General features: G+C 40.3%; 1 protein-coding gene across 1 annotated transcript; it reads left to right on the forward strand.

Moving 5' to 3' along the window:
- Positions 1-306: 306 nt before the first annotated feature.
- On the forward strand, positions 307-18,659 carry cygb2 (cytoglobin 2). Its single transcript, XM_068727583.1, has 3 exons — positions 307-1,020; positions 11,929-12,160; positions 14,466-18,659. The coding sequence occupies exons 1-3, from the start codon at positions 827-829 to the stop codon at positions 14,628-14,630; spliced, it is 591 nt and encodes a 196-aa protein (XP_068583684.1). The 5' UTR covers positions 307-826; the 3' UTR covers positions 14,631-18,659.
- Positions 18,660-24,597: the final 5,938 nt, after the last annotated feature.

The following is a 24,597-nucleotide window of genomic DNA, read 5'->3' on the forward strand; positions in this document are numbered from 1 at the left end:
GCAGAGGGAATGTATCTCAATCATCTATTGTGATGTTGCTACTTGTCTCTAAAACATACAGTGAAATAGACAAATACATTATTACTCACTGGATGTGCGCACAGACATGTGCAAAGAGACAATATGTGTAGTTGTGTGTGTTGGAGTGGTGTTGACAAAGACCCTTAAAGCTCTCTCTCTCTCTCTCTCTCTCTCTCTCCCCCTCTTTATCTGTAGGTTTCTCCACCCCTCTCTCTCTCTCTCTCTGTGTTTTCCTCCCCACCCCTCTGTCATTCCATCAGGTCCTCACAACACACACACCACAGCCTCCGAACGCCTCATCTCCTCCACCAGAGCCAGAGAATCAGAGAGAGGGAGAGTAGAAGTGACGGGAGAACTGCAGCAGCATCGCTGACAAGCATCTCCCTCATTGGGGAAGAGGGGGAGAAAGAGAGAGAGAGGTGGGGAGAGGAGAAGTGGAAAGAGTGAGGAGAAACAAAGAGAGAGGGAGAGAGAGAGAGAGAGCAAACCAGTGAGGGAAATAAGTTTTCAGTTGGAGGGAGGACAAGCGAGGGAGAGTTTGGAGGGTGGCAGTGGGGGGATTCGGAGCTTCATCTTCCCGTTTCTTTTTTCGGCTGTGTGCACTGCCTGCCACCTCTCTTCTCCTTCTTCCCCTCCTCCTCCTCCTCTTCTTCTTCTTCCACCTCTCCGCTCCTCTTCTCATACCAAATCTCCTCTCCCAGCTCCCGCCGTGGGGTCTCAGCTCTCCATCTCCCTCCCCCCCTCCCTTGCTCCCTACCTCCCCCGGGCGCTGCTGGGAGCCTCCGGGCTGCTGCGCCGCAGGAGGATGTCTCGCAGGGAGTCACCGCCGCCGCCCTCGCCACCTCCGCAGCTGCTGGGGGTGCGGAGTGGAGAGGTGGAGCGCGACGATCGTCCGGAGCGTGCCGAGCCGCTGTCCGACGCCGAGAGGGAGATCATCCAGGACACGTGGGGGCACGTCTACAAGAACTGCGAGGACGTGGGGGTGTCTGTGCTCATAAGGTGAGTTTTCATCAAGAAACAAAAGCTAATGATTTTATTGTCACTGTGAAAGACTCCCAGATTTATAACAGTGTGTGTGTGTGTGTGTGTGTGTGTGTGTGTGTGTGTGTGTGTGTGTGTGTAAACTTTCGAGCAGTGCATACATTCTTTACAGTTTAAGATGCTTAAGTTTAAGGCTGTGTGTGTTTTTGCTGTGTGTGAGAAACATTTCAGGACCTTTCTTTTGCTTGCCTTTTTTAATCTGCTGTAACATTAAAGGCTCACTTGATTTGTTATGATAAGAGCTTGATGTAAATGACAATTAACCTTGTAGTGTTAAAGGTCTTTCTCAACAACCTCCCTTTATTTTTTTTAGCTGGATAGTATTCGAGGAATACAGAGATCACAAATGTGGTGAAAAGACAGGCACATCTGTAAAGTGCATCAAGATTATATATAAGTATAGATATTAGCAGTAGTAATAGGAACTGGGGGAAAAATCCCCAGACTAAAAAAGGAAATTGAATAGAATCACCCAACATCAACATTTATACATTTTTACAACCTTATGAATAAATAAATATACATGTTTTTTGTAAACCAAAGGGGAGGCATTTAACCATATAACATAAAAAAATAAGTAGAGGTTCTAACAGGTGACATTTTGCCACACAAATATAACATCTTATTTTTAATATGTAAAGGGAATCTGCTGAAATCTGGCATAGGTTAAAGCAAAAGTTGAAGGGTTGTGTGGGTTGCCAAGACTACAAGAGCACAGAGTATACCTTCATACACGGGTCTATTTTCTGCAAAATCCCCTCTAAGCCCCTGTTGAACAGTACTAGGCTGTCTGGCGTTTTTACCGTAGTGGCCACAGTCAGAACCGCAGGTCATGTGACTTTTCCCATACACAGTCAATACAAAACGCATAACATTTTTGTACAGTTTGGAATTATATTATTTTTTGTGTCATTCCAGCAGGAAGCCAGCTGGCTCGGCCAAAGTAAGACTCTAATGCCCAAAAACCTGGCCGCCTGATGAAACCTGAAAAACGTTTTTTAGCGTATGAGTAGCTAAAAGGGTATCCATCCATGATCCTTACAAGACATGCATTATGCTTAAGCATAGTATACTTACTATCATGGCCATCATGAAGTTCCTCTCAGATTTGCCCCCACATTTACCACACCAAACTCTCACCTAATCTCAACCATCTGTAACCATAACCTAATAATCTTCAACTTTACACAGACTTCATGTCAAGGATTATACTTATACACAATCAGTTTTATTCCAGTTAGTTCGACCCTGCAGTGATCATTAATTGTGCACCAAGCATCAACCCAGGGTGATGATTTGCTACTCAGTATATCGCTTATTGTTGCGTATCAAGAAGCGCATTATTAAATTGAAATCTTGTTTGTTTTTTTGCTGAACTCCAGTTGTTTAACTTCTCACTCTGCTGCAGTGATGCAGGAGTGCACTCCAGGGTGGGTCGGTACATTGTGACATCACTGTGGACAACAGACTTTAAACCAAAGAGGGCAGTGGAATACATATTGTTCTCCTTTAAATTCAAGTTGTTCCAGTTGCAAAATAATCTGATACATATTACATTTATATGAAGTTCGAATTCACGCCACGTGTCGAGGCAGATTTTTGTTAATGACAGGAAACATATACGGTAATTAAGCATACAGAGGTGCGCACACACACATACACACACACACACACACACACACACACACACACACACACACACACACACACACACACACAAAAAGAAAGAGGGACAATAATTCATGTGTCAGCATCAACAGATACTGACACAGTATGTATGTATGAGATGCTAAATTTGTGCCTCGTTCTTTTACATTTTTGTCAAATTCATGTAGAAGACGGTTTATGCCTAAAAAACTTTCATCTTTGGAGGTACTGTAAGCACCTTGTTCTAGTATTACTCACAGGGCTCTTGCTCAACCATCACTACTGTCTTCTTAAGTTGTCAAAACTTATCCATAAAAATAAAATCAAACATTTCTTTCCAAGAGTCTAATCTTCAACAGGCAGTAATTCTCTGCAAAGCTTCGCTGCAAAGTGTTGCAGACCAACCGGATGCAACTAGGCTTGACTGAGTTTTCCCTGCTTCTTTTCATGTTTTTTAAACTTATAGATATATATCAAAGCAAAAGGACTGGATTCATTTGAATGTCCCCAGCTAAACTGTCTCAGTGTTACACTAAGAAAACCCTTCAGGGCTTGTTAAAATGGACAGTGAGTCGTAGCCAAGGAGACTGATGTGAGTGAGACAAACTGATTTTCGGTTGGGGGTGACGAGAATCCTTGACGGAGAGTTGAAGAGGCATGGAGCATCTTTAGTATATATATATAAATATATATCTGTGTGTGTGTGTGTGCATGCTCTTATCTGTGGATGACAGCAACAAGCTTTGGCACTTATATGTGTCCCTCCATGCCACACTATCTGCCTTCTCCTCTGTCACTGTCTTTCTGTCTTATTTTTCCTTTCCTTTCCTGACATATTTTCCTCCCTTGATAAAAAGATGACATTTTGTCAAAGCTCAGCTGGTTGTGATAGCCATCAAAATCAATTATGACCAACCTGCAAAGCAGATTACATATCCAGGAGCTTCTTTAGCTGACTCTGGTGAAGATACAAACTGACAACTTAGAGGAGCAACAGATGTGTTAAAAGGGTGCAAACCAGACAGTGACAGAACACGCACAACTAGAGCTACAACTAATTTCCTTCATGGATTTAATCATGCTTAGCACCATTCACTAATACCCGGAACAGTTAACAGCTTCGTCAGCTCCATTGGGCCAAAGGGAAACAAGATCCAGCACCTCTGAAGCTAACTATTTAGCACGTTGTATGTCCTTTCTTTTTTCCTTAAACATATGTGTAAAAACTGACTTGAAGCAGTAACTTTCTGGACCCTCTCTGGTTGTCTGGCAACTTCACAGTGAAGACAAGACTTCACTGTTATGGTGGCTTTAGAGGCGCTAGTAGGTGGGTTTTATTACCGTTGGACAGATTCAGGCTAACTGCTTGCCCCTGATTCCAGTCTTTAAGCTAAGCTAAGCTAAGCTAAGCTAACCGGCTGCTGGCTGTAGCTGCATATTTACAGACATGAGGGTAGTATCTTCTCATCTAACTATCGGCAAGAAAGCAAATATAGGTGTATTTCCCAAAGTGTTAATATTCCTTAAGGAAATTCCTCATTGATAACTGTTTGTATGTTGGTGCTAATAATAAACAATGATTATCAGAGTCCAGGGTGAGGCCTTTAGATTGCTTTTGTCCAAAACCTAAATATATTAAATTTATATATACATCATATAACACATTACGAATATATAACAGTAAAGCTGTAATGTTATTGCTTCACGTATCAGTGACTTTTTCCTTGATAAAGACTAAAATCTAATATGTTGCAGAATCATTTTCTGTTCTACCAATCGAGTCGACTGTTTGTTTCACCATGATGCACAAAGTGTGTAATTATCAACAGTTGGCTGGCAGTTTGTCAGTTACCTAACATAACCTGAGGCTGACACTCGGTCACGGTCTTGCACGGTTGAGATCTTATTGTTGAGATCAGTGCACGACGTGTGATCTCGGATTAGCATTTTCATGTCAATCCATGTGCCTGGATGCATGGAGAGAAGAGACAGTGACAATAGCCTCCGTTGATCTCACCAATGCGTACAAATGCAATTGCATCGGGAGTGAGAGCACCCCAGGCGTCTGCAGAACAGTGCATGTGGCAGCTTTGTGAGGAAAATCAAACCCTGCATACTTTGAGTCAAATGGAGCTGTTATAGCGACAGTGCTGATGGAAGGATTCACGCACATTTTCACCAGGCAGAAGAGAATTAGGTGGCACGATGAAACAGAATTGTGAGACAAATCGTACTTAATGAATTTGAGGTATTTCATGCTGTATGGACACACAAAAATAATTGGTCTACTGTAAGGGCTTAGTGGTATCTGTTATTCTGTCAGTGATACACTTACAGATCTTTGACACATGAATACATACAAGGCTATACTGCTCTGGTTTCCAGCCAGGTGTTCAGCCAAATTGAACTTGTACCTCAAATGGGCTGAAATTGTGAAGGTGCAAATTCTATAAAAGTATTCTATAATAATAATATTTTTATGAGTTTTATGAGTCCAAATTTGCATTGTGAGGCCGATCAACGTTGAGATTCTCTTCCTGTTGTCGAATCAGAAATGGAGAAAAGAATATTATAACTGTCTGTGGCTACCCAGAGCTCTACTGTCTAAACGTAACAAAGCATGAATTCAGACATTTTACTAATTATTGGACAAGTTGAAATTGTGACCTGGTGGCGCTAGAAACACAGTTATCAAAAGTCATCCTCTGGGGACCATAAATATCTGACCCAAATTTGATTGCAATAACACCCAGTAGTTGTCAAGATATGTCAATCAAAACCCCAAAATGTCTGTACACAATGTCATAGCAATCTATCCAATAGTTGTTGAGACATGTTGAGTTAATACTGTAGGTGTACTAAAATCAGGACTATATAGGTTTTTTCATTTGTCAATAATTAAGCCGGCAGTAAGAAGTCACAGAGTTTGCCTTGTGAAAAAGTCGTCCTTGAAGATCCGGCAATGGGGCTCAAGGTTGTTCATGGTACTCCAAATAATTATAAAAAGCCTTCCAGTCCAATCAAAGAGTGATTAACAAGCCTCATTAATGGTGCTGCTTTGGATTTGATGACTTCATTTAAATGCAGAGACAGGTGCAAGAATGTGTTCAGAGCTCTGCAAAGTACTGAACACCAGCACTCCTCTCCCAGAGGGACAAAATGTTTCTCACCATGCCTCCAGAGACATGCAGTTTTAGAGTTCTGAACCATAATAAGGATCAGGTAGTCACTCTGGTCCCCCATATCTTCCCATCATGTATCCCTCCATTAAGAAAATACACCGCACACCACCCATCCTGTCATTGCAGGATGTTTGGCCCATTGGTTCTCAGCATGTGTGTTTCAAATCAAAACTATTACTGCATCTAACAGCTATAACTATATGCGGACGTTTTGCCATACAGCGTATTAATACTGTTTACTCACAATATTAAGGCACAGGTGATAAGCATTGTCAATAAAGTTAGAAAATGAAATGAGAACTTGCAGCGGCTCCATATCTAAAGAATTAGTGAATCAAGCCTGCCAAGGCTGGATTTTGGTTTTGGATATTATTTAAGCGTTAATATATGATGAGATGGCCTCATATGAAGAAAAAAAAAAGGTTTAGTATGGTTATGGTATGCTGAGGGTTAGGCAACAAAACCACTTAAAGGAAAGATTGTAGTTACAGTTAATTCAAACTCAAGTCCCTCTTATACTGGATTTTTGAGGCCGTTCCTAGTGTTGATATTTGGAAGTTTGAAAAAAAGGTAATTCAATTTGTTGTATTTTTTACATAAACAGATTATAAACAAACAATACTGATAAGGATTCCATAGATTTTTTTTTTTTTTTTTAAATTCTTTAACAGGATACATAATTGGAACATTTTACAGTATAAAAATAAACTTGTCAGTGTTCTCTGGTGGACAAACTATGTAATAATGACACTGTTTCAAAATGAACTCCAATCTAGTTTAGCGTTTCTCTACTGCAACTTCTTGTCACTATCAGGCTGACATATAGACAGATACAGGTTTATCTGTAATAAGCTAATATCCGCCAAGCAGATTTTTTTAATTTTTATCAGGCTAAATTGAAAGTTGGATGTTTAGGTCTCTGGTCTACTGCATGAAAGTCTGATGTTCTACACACCCATCCATGAATCCATCACTCCAACATCCACACCATCCACTGCTTCCTGTGTTGGATGTAAATCATGACTTACACGATTGTCCAGGAACCAAACCACAAACGAGTCAGTGTGATGCTTAAAATTGGCTTCTTTTAAGAGAACATACTTCCTATAATATTGGTGAACCATTAAAGTCTTAAAATCTGTTGGTCATGGGATCCACTTTAAAGGATGATAGGGACTTTTGGAACAAAACAAGGCTTCCTGTGCCTGTTCAATATTATTCTTTTAATGTACTGTAAAACCATGGCTACAGGGGATTAAACATTTATCATTCTAACACAAGAAGACAGACACAAAAAAAGAACTTTTTTTTCTTCTTCAAAGAAAACATCAGAGCAGCACTCTGTTTTCTTATAACGCCGCAGTTAACTTTGTCTGAGCAGAACAAGAGCTACTAGACAGTCTGTATTATCCCCGTCACCGAGGAAAAGAGTGTGTACGTATCGTGACAGCTGGAAGAGCCAAGCTAGGAGGGCTACAGGCAAGCCGAGCCTTTGTAGGTCTAGCATGACATTGGATCTGGGGGATGTGGATGTACTGTAGTGCGGCGCGGCTGCCGAGGGCCAAACTCCAACTGGGAAGTAACTGTACTAGCAATTCTAGTCAGCTGGAGCACTGACAAGATTTAAAGTGGGTCAGAGCAGAAGTGTGTGTGTGTTGTCAATCCATCTGTTTTTCAGTCAGTGTTTGTCTGTATGTCTGTGAATGTGTAAAGCTCTCTATTAGAAATTATACTCTGCATGGTTATCAGTGAACATTTCTCACATACGCCTTTAGCTAAGCTCGAGGAAACTTTCGTATTGCTTTGGCATACCTCCCGTCTTACCGAGCTGCTGTGAGCTCACAGTCTCTTTGTGATGAAAACTGTCAAGCTGCTGAATCAAAACAAATCCTCCTAACAAGAATCCCACAAGACAATTTACATTTTCTTTGTTTATCTCTCCTCTTACATCTACCAGGGTGGTTTAAGAATGGAATTTACTACATCTGGACCTAAAATAACTCTTGTTGTACACACTGGGCAAGACCTCAAAAAACAATCCAGACACATCAGAGATAAGTGTCATTTTCTCCCACATCACAATTCTTAAAAAGCTCTGAGGTGGAGCTTGGTAAGGATCAGTAAAGTCCTCTGTTAGACAACAGCTCCCAGGTTTGTGAAAGGGTGTCGGGACTTGTAATTAATTTTTACTTATTTTCTCAGAACCAAATTAAACTAGTGTTCACTTTAAACCAGACCAGTGTGGCTTTAGGGATGGCAATAACAGTCTGTCTGTTGGTTAGTTCACCACTTTGGTCCAGACTGAATTGTCTTGACAATTGTTGGATGGATTGCCATGAAATTTGGGACAGACATTCGTGGTCCACAGAGGATAAATCCTAGTGACATTAGTGATCCTCTGATTTTTCATCTAGCGCCTGATTTGTCCAATAGTTTGGTCTATGACCTGCAAAACTAATGACTTTCCCATCAGCCTCAGCTGTACTTTGTGTTCGGTTTGTTAGCGGATGTTAGCATGCTAACACGCTTAACTAAAACAGTGAACATGGTAAATATTATACCTGCTAAACATCAGCATGTTAGCATTGTCATTGTAGGCATGCCAGCATGCTGCCGTTAGCTCAAAGCATGGCTGTGCCTAAATCCAGTCCTACAGAGCTGCTAGCATGGCTTAGCAGGGATTCAGGCAGAAAGGAGCATTTAAACAAAGGGGACTGTGTTGGTAGTTGTTTACGGTACTGTACTGGAGAGACTATCAAATATGAGCCATGAAGTCCAGCTGGAGAAACAGAGTAATTTACTTAAAGGCTCTTCAGACACCAAACCATTGCACAGCGGGTTGTTGCTACTCACAGACAACTATTTAACAAGGAAGTGCCTTGATGGACGACGTTGCACAGCATAGCAGCAAAAGCTTACTTTTTTTTTTTTTAAAGTAACCCTGCATTGTTTTGCTGCAGCCTGTCCCCCCCCCCCCTCGCACAAGTAGACTATCTCGATTCAAATAACAAAAATTTCCACGTAAGGCTAGTAGTCAGGATGGCATACTCACTAGGTTGGACCTTGTTTCATGTTCATGTTTCACTGATTGAAGCTGGATTTGATTAAAGGTTGATCCACTGGCATAAACAGCAGCAGACAAAATTAAACACCACTCTTGAGCACACCTGCATCCAATTACACTCAATCTTCAATAACAGGCCCACAGTAGAGCACCTGATCCTGCACTTTCTGTCACACCGATGGTGCAGAGGTGGATTACACACTTTACAGACATGAAAAAGAGTGTGTGTGTGTGTGTGTGTGTGTGTGTATATGTTTGTGTGTGTTTGTAAATCACACTCAACAAAAAACTACTTACTGATGAAGGAATCACAATAAATTGATGGGAATGTATGGTATCTGTGCACTACAAGGCCTCGGGGATATCGTTTGCAGACTGACTGAGGGTCATGTTTTGAAATTGGAGAGAGAGTGACTTTCCAGCCTCGGGCCAATTGCTTCTTGGGTAAATTCATATTTTTCAAGCATGAGTCCCCACATGCTTTGGTCAAATGTTGTGATGCATGCATGGTTCTCATTATCAGAGATTTCCCCAGGCTTTATTATGGGCTTCTGATGGGATTTGTCCCAGATAAGCGGAATAGATGTCATTTATTGCCAATTCAGAATGAATAGTAACAACAATTTTAAGCAATTTTCTTGTTTGTGTAATGTGTTTGTGGTCTTGATGCTTCACTCTCTCTCCAATCGGTATTCAGGGTTGTATATTGTGTCGATCTTGTGAGATTGGAAAGTTCTTTCAAAAATACAATACAAAAACAGAAGATTACACACAGCAGGAGCATTTTTCTCTCTGCTCATTTCTAATCTCTCCTCTCATTTTCGACAGCCTTTCTTCACTGCAAACCAGCAAAGAAAAGAGAAAAGAAAACAGTAAAGAAAATAAGAAAGCTAAACTATTATTTGAATTATGGTATTTTTTGGGAATCATATGGCATCTTTAGAAGGAGGAGCCACCGGTTACTTATCATAGTTATATCAACCCAATCTCATAGGCAGGAGTATAAATAGCGTGACATTTAACGCCATGTTGTTCCCGTTAAATGGTTTCGGTTATCTTTAACAAAGCCACAGTTTCGGCCACATTTAGGTTTAGGCAACAAAACTACTTGGTTAGGTATAGAAAAAAAACATCGTGATTGGGCTTAAAAAAAGTACGTAAATTAAGTAAAATACATAAGGAAACAATGCAACAGGCAAATGCGTCACTAACATCACTAACCTTACTTAAAACATAACAGCAATACTTTGGGACACCGGTCTCTAACACCGATCTCCTGGTTGTAAGTCTTATGTTTGTTTGACCCATCTACCGAACGGTCTCTCTCCTATTTTACATCACTTCACTTGTTCAGAGCGTATCATATATATATACATATACACACATATTTGTTTACATTGCAGTCCTTCGAGACCAATGACGTACAAATGATATGGAAAAGGCAAGAAAGGCGTTGTTATTGCAAGAAAAATTTAAAAAAAAATTCATATGCCAATTGGTGAGAGCGGGCTCCATAGCTACAGTTCAGATTCCCTGCTCAACCCCAAAAACAGTCAGATATTACAATTTTGACCTGACAGTGGCGCTAGATGAAAAGTCAGAAAAATGTTGTGACAATTCATCCAGAGGGTAACATGAATATCTGCACACAATGTTATGACAATCCATCTTATACGAAATATTTCACTCAAAACCACAACTGTCAACCTCATGATGGCCCTAGAGGAAAAGTCAGAGGATTAATGTTATTGGGATTGATCCTCTGGGGACAACCAATGTGCGTAGAACATTTTAAATACTAGTATATCTATCTAGTAGATACTAAGAAAATTCACAGGATAAGTGAAAACTTTGACCTGTTGTGCGCAGACAGTGTTGATAAATGAGGCCAAACATTAAGGGAAGGCAAGCCATATTTAGCATGATGGAGAGTGGGAGTTGTTGGTTATTATTACCAGGAATCTGTTTCTACAACATCATTTTCAGTAAAGAGCACTAGGTTTTAACATGAGGTTTTGATGTAAAAACACTGGGATAAAATGTGAGGTTTATATTGGACAAATGTCTAACCACATAACAAGACAAAGAGTCTACAGTCATGCTAGCAGCAATGTGAGGCTGTATTTAGGAACATCGGTGCTTTAAGCTAAATGCTAACATCGGCATGCTAACATGCTCCCAATGACAATGGTAACATGCTGATGTTAAAAGGTATGTTTCTTGTGTTCAGGGTGTTATTTTAGTGTATTAGCTTGCTAACATTTACTAATTAGCACTAAACTCAAAGGATAGCTGAGGCTGATGGGAATGTCATTAGCTTTGCAGGTATTTGGTCATAAACCAAAGTATTGGACAAATCAAATTTTGACCTGATGATGGCGCTAGATGAAAGGTCAGGATATCAGTTAAATTCTTAAAATTCATTCTGACGGAACAGGAATGCCTGTGTCAAAGTAAATAAGAGAAGGACAATCTTCCTCCAAAAAACACAAACGTCAACCTCACGGTGGCACTAAAGGAAAAGCCAACGATTCATCCTCTGGGGAACAGTGATGTCTGTACAACTTTCCAATGCATCCAATATTTGTGGAAATTAGGGTTTCCCCTCTTAGTTGATTGGTCGTCTAATATGTTGCTTTTTTTGTTTGTCGAGTAAGTTGGTAAGTTATTTTGTCAAGCTTTTTTAATTCTGAATGACTTATCTCCAGGCTACTTATCAGCACATCTCTGATAAACACAATATTTTAAGTATAGTGGTGTCACAATTCTTCCAATCCACGATTAGTTTTGACTTTTGATTTTAAGGTCCAGGACAGCCCTAGTTTAAATAGATCAGCCGGGACCAAAGTGGTGGAGTGAATAACCTACATTGCCATCCACAGAGTCATGCTGCTATTGTGACAAAAAAAAAGCAAATTTTCCTTTTTTGTTTCTTTTTGTCTAAATTAATATGAAATGTCTTTGCCTCCTTAGGTTCTTTATCAACTTTCCATCGGCCAAACAGTACTTCAGCCAATTCGAGGACATGGAGGATCCAGAGGAGATGGAGCGAAGCAGCCAACTTCGGCACCATGCCCGCAGGGTGATGAATGCCATCAATACTGTGGTGGAGAACCTCCATGACCCAGAGAAGGTGTCGTCAGTGTTGGCTCTGGTGGGAAAGGCCCACGCCATCAAACACAAGGTGGAACCCATGTACTTCAAGGTGACTTCAAGAGATAATTCATTGTCTGATACTAATAGACCGTTGTACATTATTAATCTGTGATGTTCAGGAGTTATCTTATGATGAAGTGTACAACTTGACCTCTTTAGTGTCAGACTGCCACATTCTGCTCTACTTTGATGGAGGATTTTCTATATTTCCAAGAATCGCCTTTTACAATTCTGCAAGTTGCATTGCAACAGGGGTAGTTTTTCTCTGCTAGAGGAACTTTCTTTATAGTTTGGGCCACTTCATTGGCAATGCACCAAAATAAATGTCCTAAAAGATAATTGTCTGGTTAAGTGTCTTGCTTCAGCAGCCCCTTGAATTATCAAAGCATCCCATTAGCACCCTATAGAAATGTTCTCATTACCAATGTAGTACCACAGGGTATTCTCCTGCCTATTTAAATTGACTACAGCCCAAAAAATCATGTTCCTGTTTTGCTCCGTTGATCTGGTTTTTTTATTTCTCAAATGCGTCACAGTGTACCAACTCACTCTGGAGTACACTTCTTCCTCACTGCAGCACGGTGAGAAGTCAAACCACTGACTGGAGGTCAGCAAACACAACATTTTAATTTACATTTTAAGTATATAAATAAAACATAAATATGAATTACAACTATGTGTATCAAAAACATACACAAACATTGGAATGTAATATATTTTATGTTATGCTAATTCTTAGAAGAACTACAAAGAACAATGTAGCACCCTGTAGCGATATAGAGAGGTATACAAACAGTAGGAAAGCAGTTCTCAATTTCTCAACTATAACTGACTGTTCACCTAAGACTATGTCAACAAAGCAAGGAGAAGTTCTGATAACAACGCACACACAGGAAGAGTGACTTCATTCTCTGCTCAGGTACACATTACTCCACTATATCTTTGTATAGAAAATAGTTGTTTGCTGCGATATTAATGCTCTGAATATCAGAGTTAACTAATCTAAAAGTTATTTTATTATTTATAGGGTTAACAGTGTTGATTACCCGTGATGGCAGGAGAAGACAGAATCAGAATAAGTGTCGTCAGAAATGTTTAAAATCCAGTGTTTAATTTAAACCATATGGTTGCATAATTTTCAATTTGAAACTCTGGTTATTAAATATGCTTCCCTCTTTGTCTTATTCAAGAGGGGAAGCATATGCTTCCTCCCTTCAAGTCTTTTGAATGCTGACTGCAAGTTGGTTCATCAATGCAGCTGTGAAGAGGACACATTACCGCCATTTAAGCATCCCTCCACTGGCTTCCGATTGCCTTTGGAATGTGTTTTAAGATGTACTTCATCACTTTATGAATAAATCATTAAATGTATTTGTCCCACTGTGTATTCCCTGTACTGTTAACCTCATATGTACAATGGTGAACCACTTAGGTCTTGTGGCGATCATGAAGGTGGTGAGCTTGTTGTGTGAAACACATCAAAATGATCAAGAATATTATTTCTGATGAATTAATCATTTGAAGTGGTTTATAACACAATATGCCATTTTTTCTGCTTATTGAAGCTTCTCAAATGTTTGAACAATTTTATTTTATATAATTTTTAAATTGAATATCTTCTGGATTTTATAGAGAGAACAATTAATCAAAAAATATCAACTGGTAAATAAATAATGAATGTGGCTGCATCGTTAATCATCATATGACGAGCATAAACATATAATTTATTGAGCTTTAATATTCATTCCTTGGATATACTAGTTTTTCCAAAAATAAATCTCAGTGCAAAGTCCTACTTAAAGGCACCGTCGCTCCGCAGCTTTCAACCGCATCTCATGGCCTTCCTGCCTGCATGTAGTTGCTCAGTTGCCATGGAGATGGTTTAGTTTAGTCTCTCTAACAGGTGGTCGTATATAGGGGGACGTTAAGACACCACTCCAAACTGCTATTTCTTCTTTCTCAATTTGTAACAAAGTGAGAATAGAGGGGGTTCTACATGTCCCCATTTCTGTCCCACCACTGCTCATCTACATTTGAATCCAAATTTCCCTCTTTATTCTTGCTTTTCTTTCCTACATTTTCACGCTCCACCTGTGTTGTACTTTCTCTCTACTTTGTCATGTTCTTTCCCTTTGTATTCCCTGTCCACCCACTGCTCTCATGCTTTCCTGTTATCATTTTCAATTCTCGCCTCGCCCACTTTTCTGTGAGAGCGAACTGGATTCGTTATTTCCACCGCTCCGCTCTCACTTTAGATTACTCTCTCTTCCTTCCACCTGCTATTATCTTGATAGATTTCTTTCTCTTTTACCCCCATGTTAATCAAGTTTATTTCTCACCCTCTTTCTTCCCAGATCCTGAGTGGTGTGATACTGGAGGTGTTGGCTGAAGATTTCCCAGAGTTCTTCCCGACAGAGGTGCAGATGGTGTGGTCCAAACTGATGGCGGCGGTGTACTGGCATGTGACAGGGGCCTACACAGACGTGGGCTGGCTCCAGGTCTCCAGCTCAGCGGTGTGAAGAGTTTGGAAGAAGAGAGGGTAAAGGAGTTTCAATTGAAAGCAGTTTCTGTGAGGATGGTTTCACAAACATGGATGAGATTAACGTGGTAATCCGTGCTACTCTGTACTTAATTTTGGTGACATTTTGGGTGCTACGCCTTCATTGCTGTGGTGTTTCTACATCACACTTCCCAGAGATTACTTGGACGCCAAACAATGTAGCCAGACGACATTTTACTTTTCTTCTATTGAAGTTTTAGCCAGTGTAAGTGCTACTTTGGTCTGTGTTATTAGCCATTGAGGCTATCACTGCTAATGCTAACTATCCGGTTGTTCTTTATTTCAAAACAAACGACTGTTGCAGCCAAAATACAACACGCATCATTAATTGACCCTTCACTAAGCCCGGTCCCCTTAGTTACCATTGCTAGGCCTGTCTAACTTTCCAAATTTAGTCACATATACAGTTTACAAACGTAATTTCACCACTCACAATTCTTGGTCAATTTTTAAACAATGGCTCCTTGATTTCAGACAGAAGTAGGCTTCCCATTTCCAGCTCAACACCTATAATAACTGTTTTTATCAAATTATGCTAGCTTGCTAATTAATGTTAGCTAAGTAATTTATGATAATGCTATTTCCAACCAACTCATTGGTCAATCAGGCTACATAACAGCTACATCATATCATGCTAAAAGGCTAAAGCAAAGCATCACCTCACCATGAAACATGTACAACACATGGAAACAACGGAGGAGCATTGTTATTGTGGCATAGCTATATACAGTAGTTCTATCATTATGGTACAATATCATCATAAAAAATGTGAAGAAAAATACTGTATTATAGTACAGTTTTCCAAGGGAAATGAAAAGGCGCTGAGGTAGGTTATATGGAATAAGCTAGTTAGCCAGAAATGCTAGCATTTTCAGTTTAACACCCTATTAAATCTACTGCACTCTTTAAACTTTTGGTGTTGTGTTTTTGTTTGAAAAAAAGAAACAGCACCCTCCAAACTCGTGAATACCATCCTGTACATTGCTCTCGCTACAGACCGCTTCAGCATGGTGAGAAATACAAAGCTCGACAGGTCTGCTGTGTGTCGTTACAGACAAGCTACCGTTACGCTCAGCTAACGCTGTTCACGGTTGGGTTTTAGTGAACGTTTGGGGATGGCAGACATTTATTTATACGAAAAGCGTCGCAGATTATTACTTTAGAGTTACTCTCTGTGGAAACCTGCGGCATCTTCAGGCAAAGACGCACATATGAATACACCTCATGACATTTTGAAAAAGGGATTCAGAAGTGTTTTAGACAGGAAGGGGCTGTTAGCTGTTGAAGCCCCAGCTATGGGACCATGGAGCTGCTGACTGTTAATAGATTCTCTTTGTGTCCTACTACAGTATATCCTCATGTTTAAGGGACCTGTGCCCCTTTCTCTCTCTATTGATGCATTGCGTGCTCTTAATGTCTTGTTTAACTTTACCGAGCTGTTGTTTGTATAAGTGTACAGTGGGCAAGTGTGCATACTCTTCTGCCTTCGTTTACAACTCATTGACACGTCGGTCTGCCGGCATGTTATCGAGGGCTGTTTTTTTTCTCTGCGGAAAGTCTCGGACTAGCAACGACGCTTTAAGTTTCTTCCTGCCCATCACTTTCATGACGCAAACATTGGGAAAGTGCAATGGAAAAAATATCAGCAGGTGGACACAATCAGCAACCGCACATGCACACACTCACACACACACACACACACACACACACACACACACACACACACAGGCATGCTGTAAGACCTCCCCTGTGCTAATATTTACAGGACTGTCGGTTGGTTTACCTCTTCTAAACCCGATCAGAGATGCGAGGCATTAAAGGCTCCATTAAGGGCTTTAGAAAGTCACTATGGAGGTCTACGGCAAAAACATCAGCTTAAGAAGTGCAACCAGTCCGTTTCCTTAGATCTCTGACCCATCTAACACAAGAAATTACATCCAACTACATGAAATGCATTGCTTGCCTTTGCTCCAACATGGACAGGATGCTTTCTTCATATTTGACAAAGAGATGTTGGATGCATTCTCACATGCAGACATCATATTCAAATATCCCCCCGCCCCCCCCCCCCCAAACCTGCTGCATACTGTCAAACTAACTATCTTTACCTCACATAACATCATCCTCTTGTCACCGGCGCCTCAGTAATTATGAATTCCTGCTAGCTGTCCCCGTCTGCGAGTCTCTCTCTGGTCAATTTCCAAACATATGCGGTAAATCTGTTTAGGATGGATGTTTGATCCAATCTTCAGTTTGCATCTGCTCCAGTCACGTCCTGTATCTCCCATCTGACCCCCCTTGGCATCGGCATCTGGCATTAATGAGGAAGTAATGAGTCTGCTCTCCTTCTCATTTGGTCATTCATCTACTGTAACTTCCCATTGCCTCCGTTAGAGTCGCGTCACTGAGACCAAGAAACAATTATGACGGGACAGATGGTCTTAAACTCAACACTCCACCACGCCTTCACAATAATTATTTCTAAAAATGTCTTTCGTTCACTTCAAACATTGACACAATGTTTTAATTGACTTTTGAGGAAGTGACTTTTAAGTGACTTCCTTCTTAAGTACACATTATGCCTTGCCTTAGACCAGTGGTTTCCAAACTTTTCCCATCATGCTTCCCTTTTGGAAGGCGGACAAAGTCATGGACAATCAAGAACTGCATGTTTCTGATTAGTCTCTGTCATGCAAATGAAAAAAAAAGTAAGTTAAAGCCAAACTGCCACACAAAAACACATTGCTCTTGACAGTGAACTCAAGTGCACAAAATACTCTATATTTTGGATTAGGTTGGACTCAAAAGTCTGTCCATCTTGTTCGTTACCATTGATTGTCATTATAGTTTAATCCACAACTGTGTTTGGAAGGCAAAGTCTCTTGTTATCTTGATATTAGAGTTTGATATGGATATATTTAAGCTGCTATTAAAAAAAATCCTGCGCTAACAAAATAATTGAACTTAAAAGAATAATTGCAACCACAGCTTGGCTTCGATATCTGTAAAAATTGTCCGTTTACATTCAAAATAAGTTTACTAGGCGCTCTCATTAAACAAGTTTCTTTTCAAGTTCAACTGGAGAGTCGTAAGCTAATACATAGATAGCTTACTGTGACTCCTGTGTGTGAGACTCACAGGAGTCAAACAAACCTCAAAGTAAGCTATTTCCACTTTGACTCAAATAGCTCAGGAGGCAGTAAAGCTGTTATCAGCCATAAATGATCCGTATCAAAATACACACCGGTCCTATTCTTTGCCTTTCTTCTGACGTCAGCGTCCCTCTGAGGTCAGACCTCAAGCAGCCCGAGGGTTCACGAGTATTTTTGTTCCCCCGACATGTTTATTACACACTGTGTGGTGTGAAACACACACACAACGGAGATGTGCTGTTGCTCTTGCTAAGCTGCAGGTTTCGTGTCCCTCTTCGTCCTTAAGCAGCACACCATGAACACACACACACACACACACACACACACACGTAGAATTATGTGCAGACACAGCCCAATAACGCTCGCCCGCTTTCTTTAACACTTTTCACACACACACGCACACATGGTCTTGCATTTAATGGGTGAGTTCGGCATGTCTTCGCATGCCAAGTGTACTACAGACGCACTTAATCCAATATATATTTTCAATCATTTTTCAATCACAAAAATTAGACAAACTTGGCTCATTAGAGAATTTCACACGCTCATTCTTAAATAAGGGCATCACAGCATAAATGTGGAACTACGTGGTTTTCGTTGTGCAATGTTTCTGTCTATCAGTTGAAAAGTTAGGACTTTATATTTTTCTAAATATGTATCTATGCGAAGGATTCTATGTATTTGAATACTCTATATGAATATGTCATTGTGTACTGCGTTGTTGGTGGGAGCGAGTGCAGTGGCTTTGTCGTGTTTTGAGCATGTTTGCACAGCCTACCACAGACTTGTACCTCCGCAGACCTGGTGAAAATGAATCATGACCGTCAATAAAGCATACTTGTAAATTTGTCTCTGACTGAGGTTTTTTTTTTTTTTTTTTTTAAAGAAGACATTAGATCTGATACATAGATGGATGAACCAGATGAAGCTTCTTGTGATGAAAGTTTTCACTGCATACAACCAACAAGTGACCTCAGGACCTTGAGTCAACGTTCGGGCTAAAATGAATCAGAAATATCGCTGGTGAAATGATGAGCACACATAACACAGTCTGTTCAGAGGCAATTGGCTGCTAGATCCATGCTCACCATGAGATGTTACATCCAGGTTACATCACCTGCAAAAAAAATATGTTTGCATTATCACTCACATTTTTGGATTAAAGTCAACTCCTCAATCACTAACAGAGACCAGGCTAAAATAAGTTACACTTAAAATGTGTTGCACCATTTTATCTGATGTTACTGCAGGTATTGTGCATATTTTTCCATTTTTCAAACACTGGATTAAACCATTTTTGGACATATTTGTGAAAACAGCGTCAAAGCTTTAGGCCTCTGGGGACTAATAAGCTCAAATAGAATCAAACAGAAGAATACAAAGTTACAGTGTAGTGCGAGAAATGAATAAAAAGCCACAAAGAATTAATAGAAGGCATCAGCAAACAGAAACGTTAAGGTGACTTTGAGTTATGTAATAATAGTAATAGAGTAATTCTTCCCAATTTACAATGCAATTTCTTTATACAGGACAAAACATACTGATACGACATGCAGGTGCAACAGAAGAAGATGTGAAGTGAGGCAATAAGAGGGTAATAACATGATAATAATGTACACTTTCTAACGGGTACCTTTTAACCTTAGTTACTGCAAAAGATAACACCTTAAATTGGGAACATTTTTATGCAGAATGTTGTGGGCCGTAATCTAAAGCGTTACTTTTAAGCCTGAATTGATAAGAACTGAGAGTGAAAATGAATGCTGCTTCTCCTCATAACGTGGCAGCATATCAAAGATGTCTTTTGGCCCTAAACCATTCAGTGCTTTATAAACCAGTTGTATTTTAAAAGCAGTTCTTTGACACACTTGAAACCGGTGCAAAAATCCAAGAACTGGTGTGACGTGTTCCACTTTGCTGTGTTAGTGAGGACTCTGGCAGCAGAAACTAAGGAGAATGGATCATTTTTCTATGCATCCTTCTATTAATCTTTGTGGAAATGATTTTGCTCTTTGTGGGCGAATCGGCATGTTTTTGTCTTTGCAGGCTATTCCTGGTTTTTAAATGTATTTTCTTTTTAAATCTCCTCAGCCAAAGGTGAACTTGACCCAGATATCCCAACACAGCTCATATCTCCTTCCGGCAGGTAGTCGGTCGCAGATACTCTGCTTGGCAGTCCCACTGTTTCAGGAACAAGAGATAATTAAATGGAATGAGATGTAAATGTTCCTAATCAATGATTAATGGTTTCCCGTTCGCTGCTTGGTGCTCCAGGCGAGACTCTATCTATGGCTCCAGCGGGAGGTTCATGCAGGGAGGAAGATAAGTCATTTTTCCAATCCATACAGTAATTTATTCAAAGAGTACATCTTATCATCAAAGACAACTCGGTTATATCTGCTTTCTGAATGCAGGGAAGTTTTTGAATACTTTTGCTTTCATAAAAGGAATTCATACACACTGTATTTCTGATTAATTGCATTTTCATTATTTTTCACACTGGGTTACTGAGTAATGGTTGGGTGAAAAATGTAGCGCTTAAAGGATTGAATACAATATTCAGGATATAACTTTTATTGTCTTGATGCCTGGCTCTCCTAATAGGAATAATGCAGCTAAACACCATGAGAGTCTGAAAATAGAGTCATTCTCCGATAGCTGTACAGCGTGGTCCACAGGACACTGACTTGTCACCATGGCGACACATTCTCCCAGAGCGCTGGCAACATGGTCTCATCAACCCACCTGGACAAAGTCTACTTTGCTCTTTGAGAACACCAAGAGGCTAATAATCGGTTAACTTTGAGGAGCACGACAGGAAGCATTACTCAGAAGCTAAAACATATCGGGAGGAAATATCTTGACTTTCTGACTTCAGCGACATAAGCTTTTAGAAACATTCATCATTTAATCATGAGTCTAGCGCATTGTTTTCGCTTTACCTACGTTACTGTTTGGTTCAGTCTCATCAATCTGTTGCATTGGATTGGCTTCAAATAAACGCTAATGTTGCTCTGATGCTGGATGTGTAAATAGGCATCTGCTTGCTAACATGTATTAACAGTATGAGATGAATGTTCGGTTTGTAGCTTCTTCCACTGTCCCGTAAGTGTTCATAAAAACATGCAGCTTTTAAGAAGCTTAAAGGAGGTGAAACTACATGTTGCATGATTATAATATGTGTTGTTTCTTTTAAATCCATACTGCGTGTCAACAAAATAAATTGCGTGGCAGCAAAGGCTGGTTTGGTTCAGGCCGGGTCCCATTAGAAAGAGTACTTTAATCGTCTGTACAGGTATACAGGGCAATTCATATAAACTCCTGGTACTCTGTATTTAGGCACAGGGCGGCTTTGAGCTGAACACCAGCATTAGCGTGCTAACATGCTAATGTAAAGCAAGTATAATGCTAACCATTTTCACCTTCTTTGTTTAGCATGTTAGCATGCTAACATTTGCTAGTTAGCGCTAAACACAAAGTACTGCTGAGGCTGATGGGAATATCATTAGTTTTGCAGGTTTTTGAGTTATAAAGCAAAGTATTGGACAAAATGAAAACTCAGACAATCACCAAAGATGTTAGAGCTGATAGTCGGAGAAACATGAATGCCCACATTTCACTTCAACCGATCCAATAGATGTTGAGATATTTCTGGCTAAATATATGTGCACGCAGGATAGAACTACACAGAATCTAATAGAAGGTCACTTCTCGCATATATTGTCCATATGTTGAACTATTTGAACACAATTCCTGAAATTTAGGGGCCCAGGAGGTAACTGTTCAAAATGTTTGAACATTTGCACCAATAAATCCCTTAATTCTATCAGTCAAACAAGCCCAGAGCACGGCAAAGCCGGCCAGCACGCGCAGTTCAACACAAATAACAGCTCTGTGACACTTAATCCCCCTCATTTTTAGGCATTGGTGAGTCCGTGCAGCTTTCCATCAACACAAAGCTGGAGAGGGAGCCTGAAGTATTTTCCAATTAGGCGGCGAGAGCTCGTCTCAAAGCTGCAGATGAGATGCACAGCCACATTGCTGCAACTTGACATTCCTGTCAGCCACTTGTGTGAACTTCCATCTGTCGGCCGTCCATGCACCAGAGGTTTCATGACAGAGCGGTGACAGCAGAGTCACCGATGCCGTTGCTGTGAATTTCATCGCTGGCTTGGGAATATCCACGTCCTGCTGTCTGCAAGAAATACAACTCCAGTCTAATGAGACAGAGAATGGGGAGGTTTAGGATTTAATTTGTGTGCGTGTCCATGTGTTTGTGGAGCCATCCTCATTATGTTGTCAGGTTGTTGTTGTTCCCCTTACCACTGGTCATCATTCACAAGTATATGAGTGGGATACAGATTTTAATGCGGCTAAAAATGCTGCAGCAGCTCATCCTCAATCATTCACAGATTTACAACATGCGGTTACTTTGTCAGAGAGCACGCTGTATGAACAGCACATGAACAATTCATCTTCCCCTGAGGATGACTCTTAATGATTGGCGAGCCACTGACTTTTTCTCTAGTGCAACCAGCAGGTCAAAGGTTTCCCTTATCCAGTGAAATATTTCAACAACTACATGACTGATTGGCACACAATTACTACAGACATTCATGGTCCCCAGACAATGAATCCTTAGACCGTAACTTAATCTTGTGAATAGTCCCGTGGCGCCACCAGGAGCTTAGCTTGTGGTTTAGAGTGAAATGTCTTAACAACTGTTGGATTGATTGCCACACCATTTAGCATACACATTCAAGCCCTCCCCCCTGGTTCAACTTTGGTGAACTGTAGACTCATCTAGCGCCACCATCACCATCTTTGTGTTTGGTGCTGCTTTGAAAACGTTAGCATGCTAACCTGCTAAACTAAGATGGTGACTATGGTAAACATTATACCTGCTCAACATCAGTCTGTTAGCACTGTCTCTGTGAGCACGTTAGCATGCCAACGTTAGCACTTAGCTCAAAGCACAGCCTCGCACAGCCTCTGGCATGGCTGTAGAGTTGTTCACCAATATCAGAGCTTCATACTTCGACTTGAATGATGACATGAACGCCGTTTACAGTCATACAGTCATGGTAATTATGATATGAACATGAACATAAGGCTGAGAAGCACATCAAATATAATACTAGGTGTATGATTAGGGGGACAAGGGGCAGGTGATGATCAGGTGACTGCTGACCAGTGAGGGAACAACAAGGTCTGTCATGAGAGGAAATGTTACAACAGGAAAATATTGTAAATGGCAGAAAAAGATGCCGAAGAAAACTAAGGTGGCTCTGTCAAAAAAACAACAACCTGAGGGCAGGTGCCTTTCATTGGAGATTACACAGTAAATATGCACACACATCACAACACAGCTTAGGTGTGCTGCAATGCTGTGCCTCAATAATGCGCCATGTCATCTTTTCTAATCTGGGATTGACTAATCCCGCTCTGTTCCTGATCCAGGCAGACAGAGGGGGAGATAAAAAGGCCTCCTCTTCTGTGGTGAGTGGATTCACTATGGATGGTTCATGTTGACCCTGCTGTCTTTTTGGCTGCAGGCCGGTGGTCTCCGGGGACCATGTGCACCACCATCATGTTTCTCTCCACTCTGGCTCTAGTACTGCGCCGGCATTTCATCAGCCGAGACAAGAGGACGTGAGTTGTTGTTGCTTTTGTAAACCTTTATCTAAGCAGGGCAGGGTGCTGCTACTCATCATATAAGTTCATTTAGTTTTATAGTTCAGAGGTAAAACTTTACAACAGAGCTGTAGACTGGAGACTTGACTCAGACTACTTCAAAGTATTTTTGTTTAACTGCTTCTGGTCACTGAGGAAATATGTTCTGGAGGTTATTGAAGATGCAGTAAAACATGCCTCTACGTAATTATGATTACACTAAATGAATGATTGTTATTGAAGTTGTAAGTCTTATACTAGCAGGGCTATTGCCGGTATTTTAGAAAAATACAAGTCCAAATTCCCCAAGCAGAACCCCAGCCACCAAACAAACTTACTTTGTTCATTAATTTGATTGTTCAATTATATTTTCTGGTTGTTTAATCTTCCTAAATGATGTTTTCTTGCAAGGTTTGTAATTGTGGGGGTGAATTCTAAATTAAATAATTAAATTCCTAAATACTGTCAAATTTAGTCTTAACTAGTGTCAAAAATCCGTAAAATCCGTAATATGTGTACAATCATAAAAAATAAAGTCTGAGCCTGTGAGTCATCTCACTAAGAAGGATACATTAGTGTTTGAGGTATTGACACTTGTTCTTTTTAATTGCAGCACAGCCTTTGCCATTTTATAAAATTAAAAAAACAATTGAGAATAATTTCATTCCAGGAAACCAGCCCAACAAAGTACTATTTTGTGATTTCTTTGTGTTATTTCTGGATGAAAAACTCCTTCATGATTACAGGAATTCTTTACAAGTAGCATCTCTGGCCTTAAACAGTAATTTCATAAGCAGTGTATAAAACCATGCACCTTCTGTCTGGTCCAGCTTTTAACACTCAGTAACTGGAGGTTCAAGTTGAAAGCTTTATGTTTAACTCTTTCATTTATCTCTAAATACAGCAACACGGCTTTGCTTTCTTCCGGTTTCTTCTGGTTGTGCCGAGATCTTTGCACTGTTTGAGAATAAATTGCTTTAGATGTCATCATCCTCAGGTTGTCAGATATTGATCTCTCCACACAATTATGTGTAATGAGGTGCAGCACCTCCGTTGGAGATCCACGTCTAATGCCGGAGCATGACAAAGTAGAGAGCACTA

Source organism: Cebidichthys violaceus, unplaced genomic scaffold, assembly GCF_023349555.1.
Source record: "Cebidichthys violaceus isolate CVI_PGR_0920_01 unplaced genomic scaffold, fCebVio1.0.p SCAF_4, whole genome shotgun sequence".
NCBI classification, from domain to species: Eukaryota; Metazoa; Chordata; class Actinopteri; order Perciformes; family Stichaeidae; genus Cebidichthys; species Cebidichthys violaceus.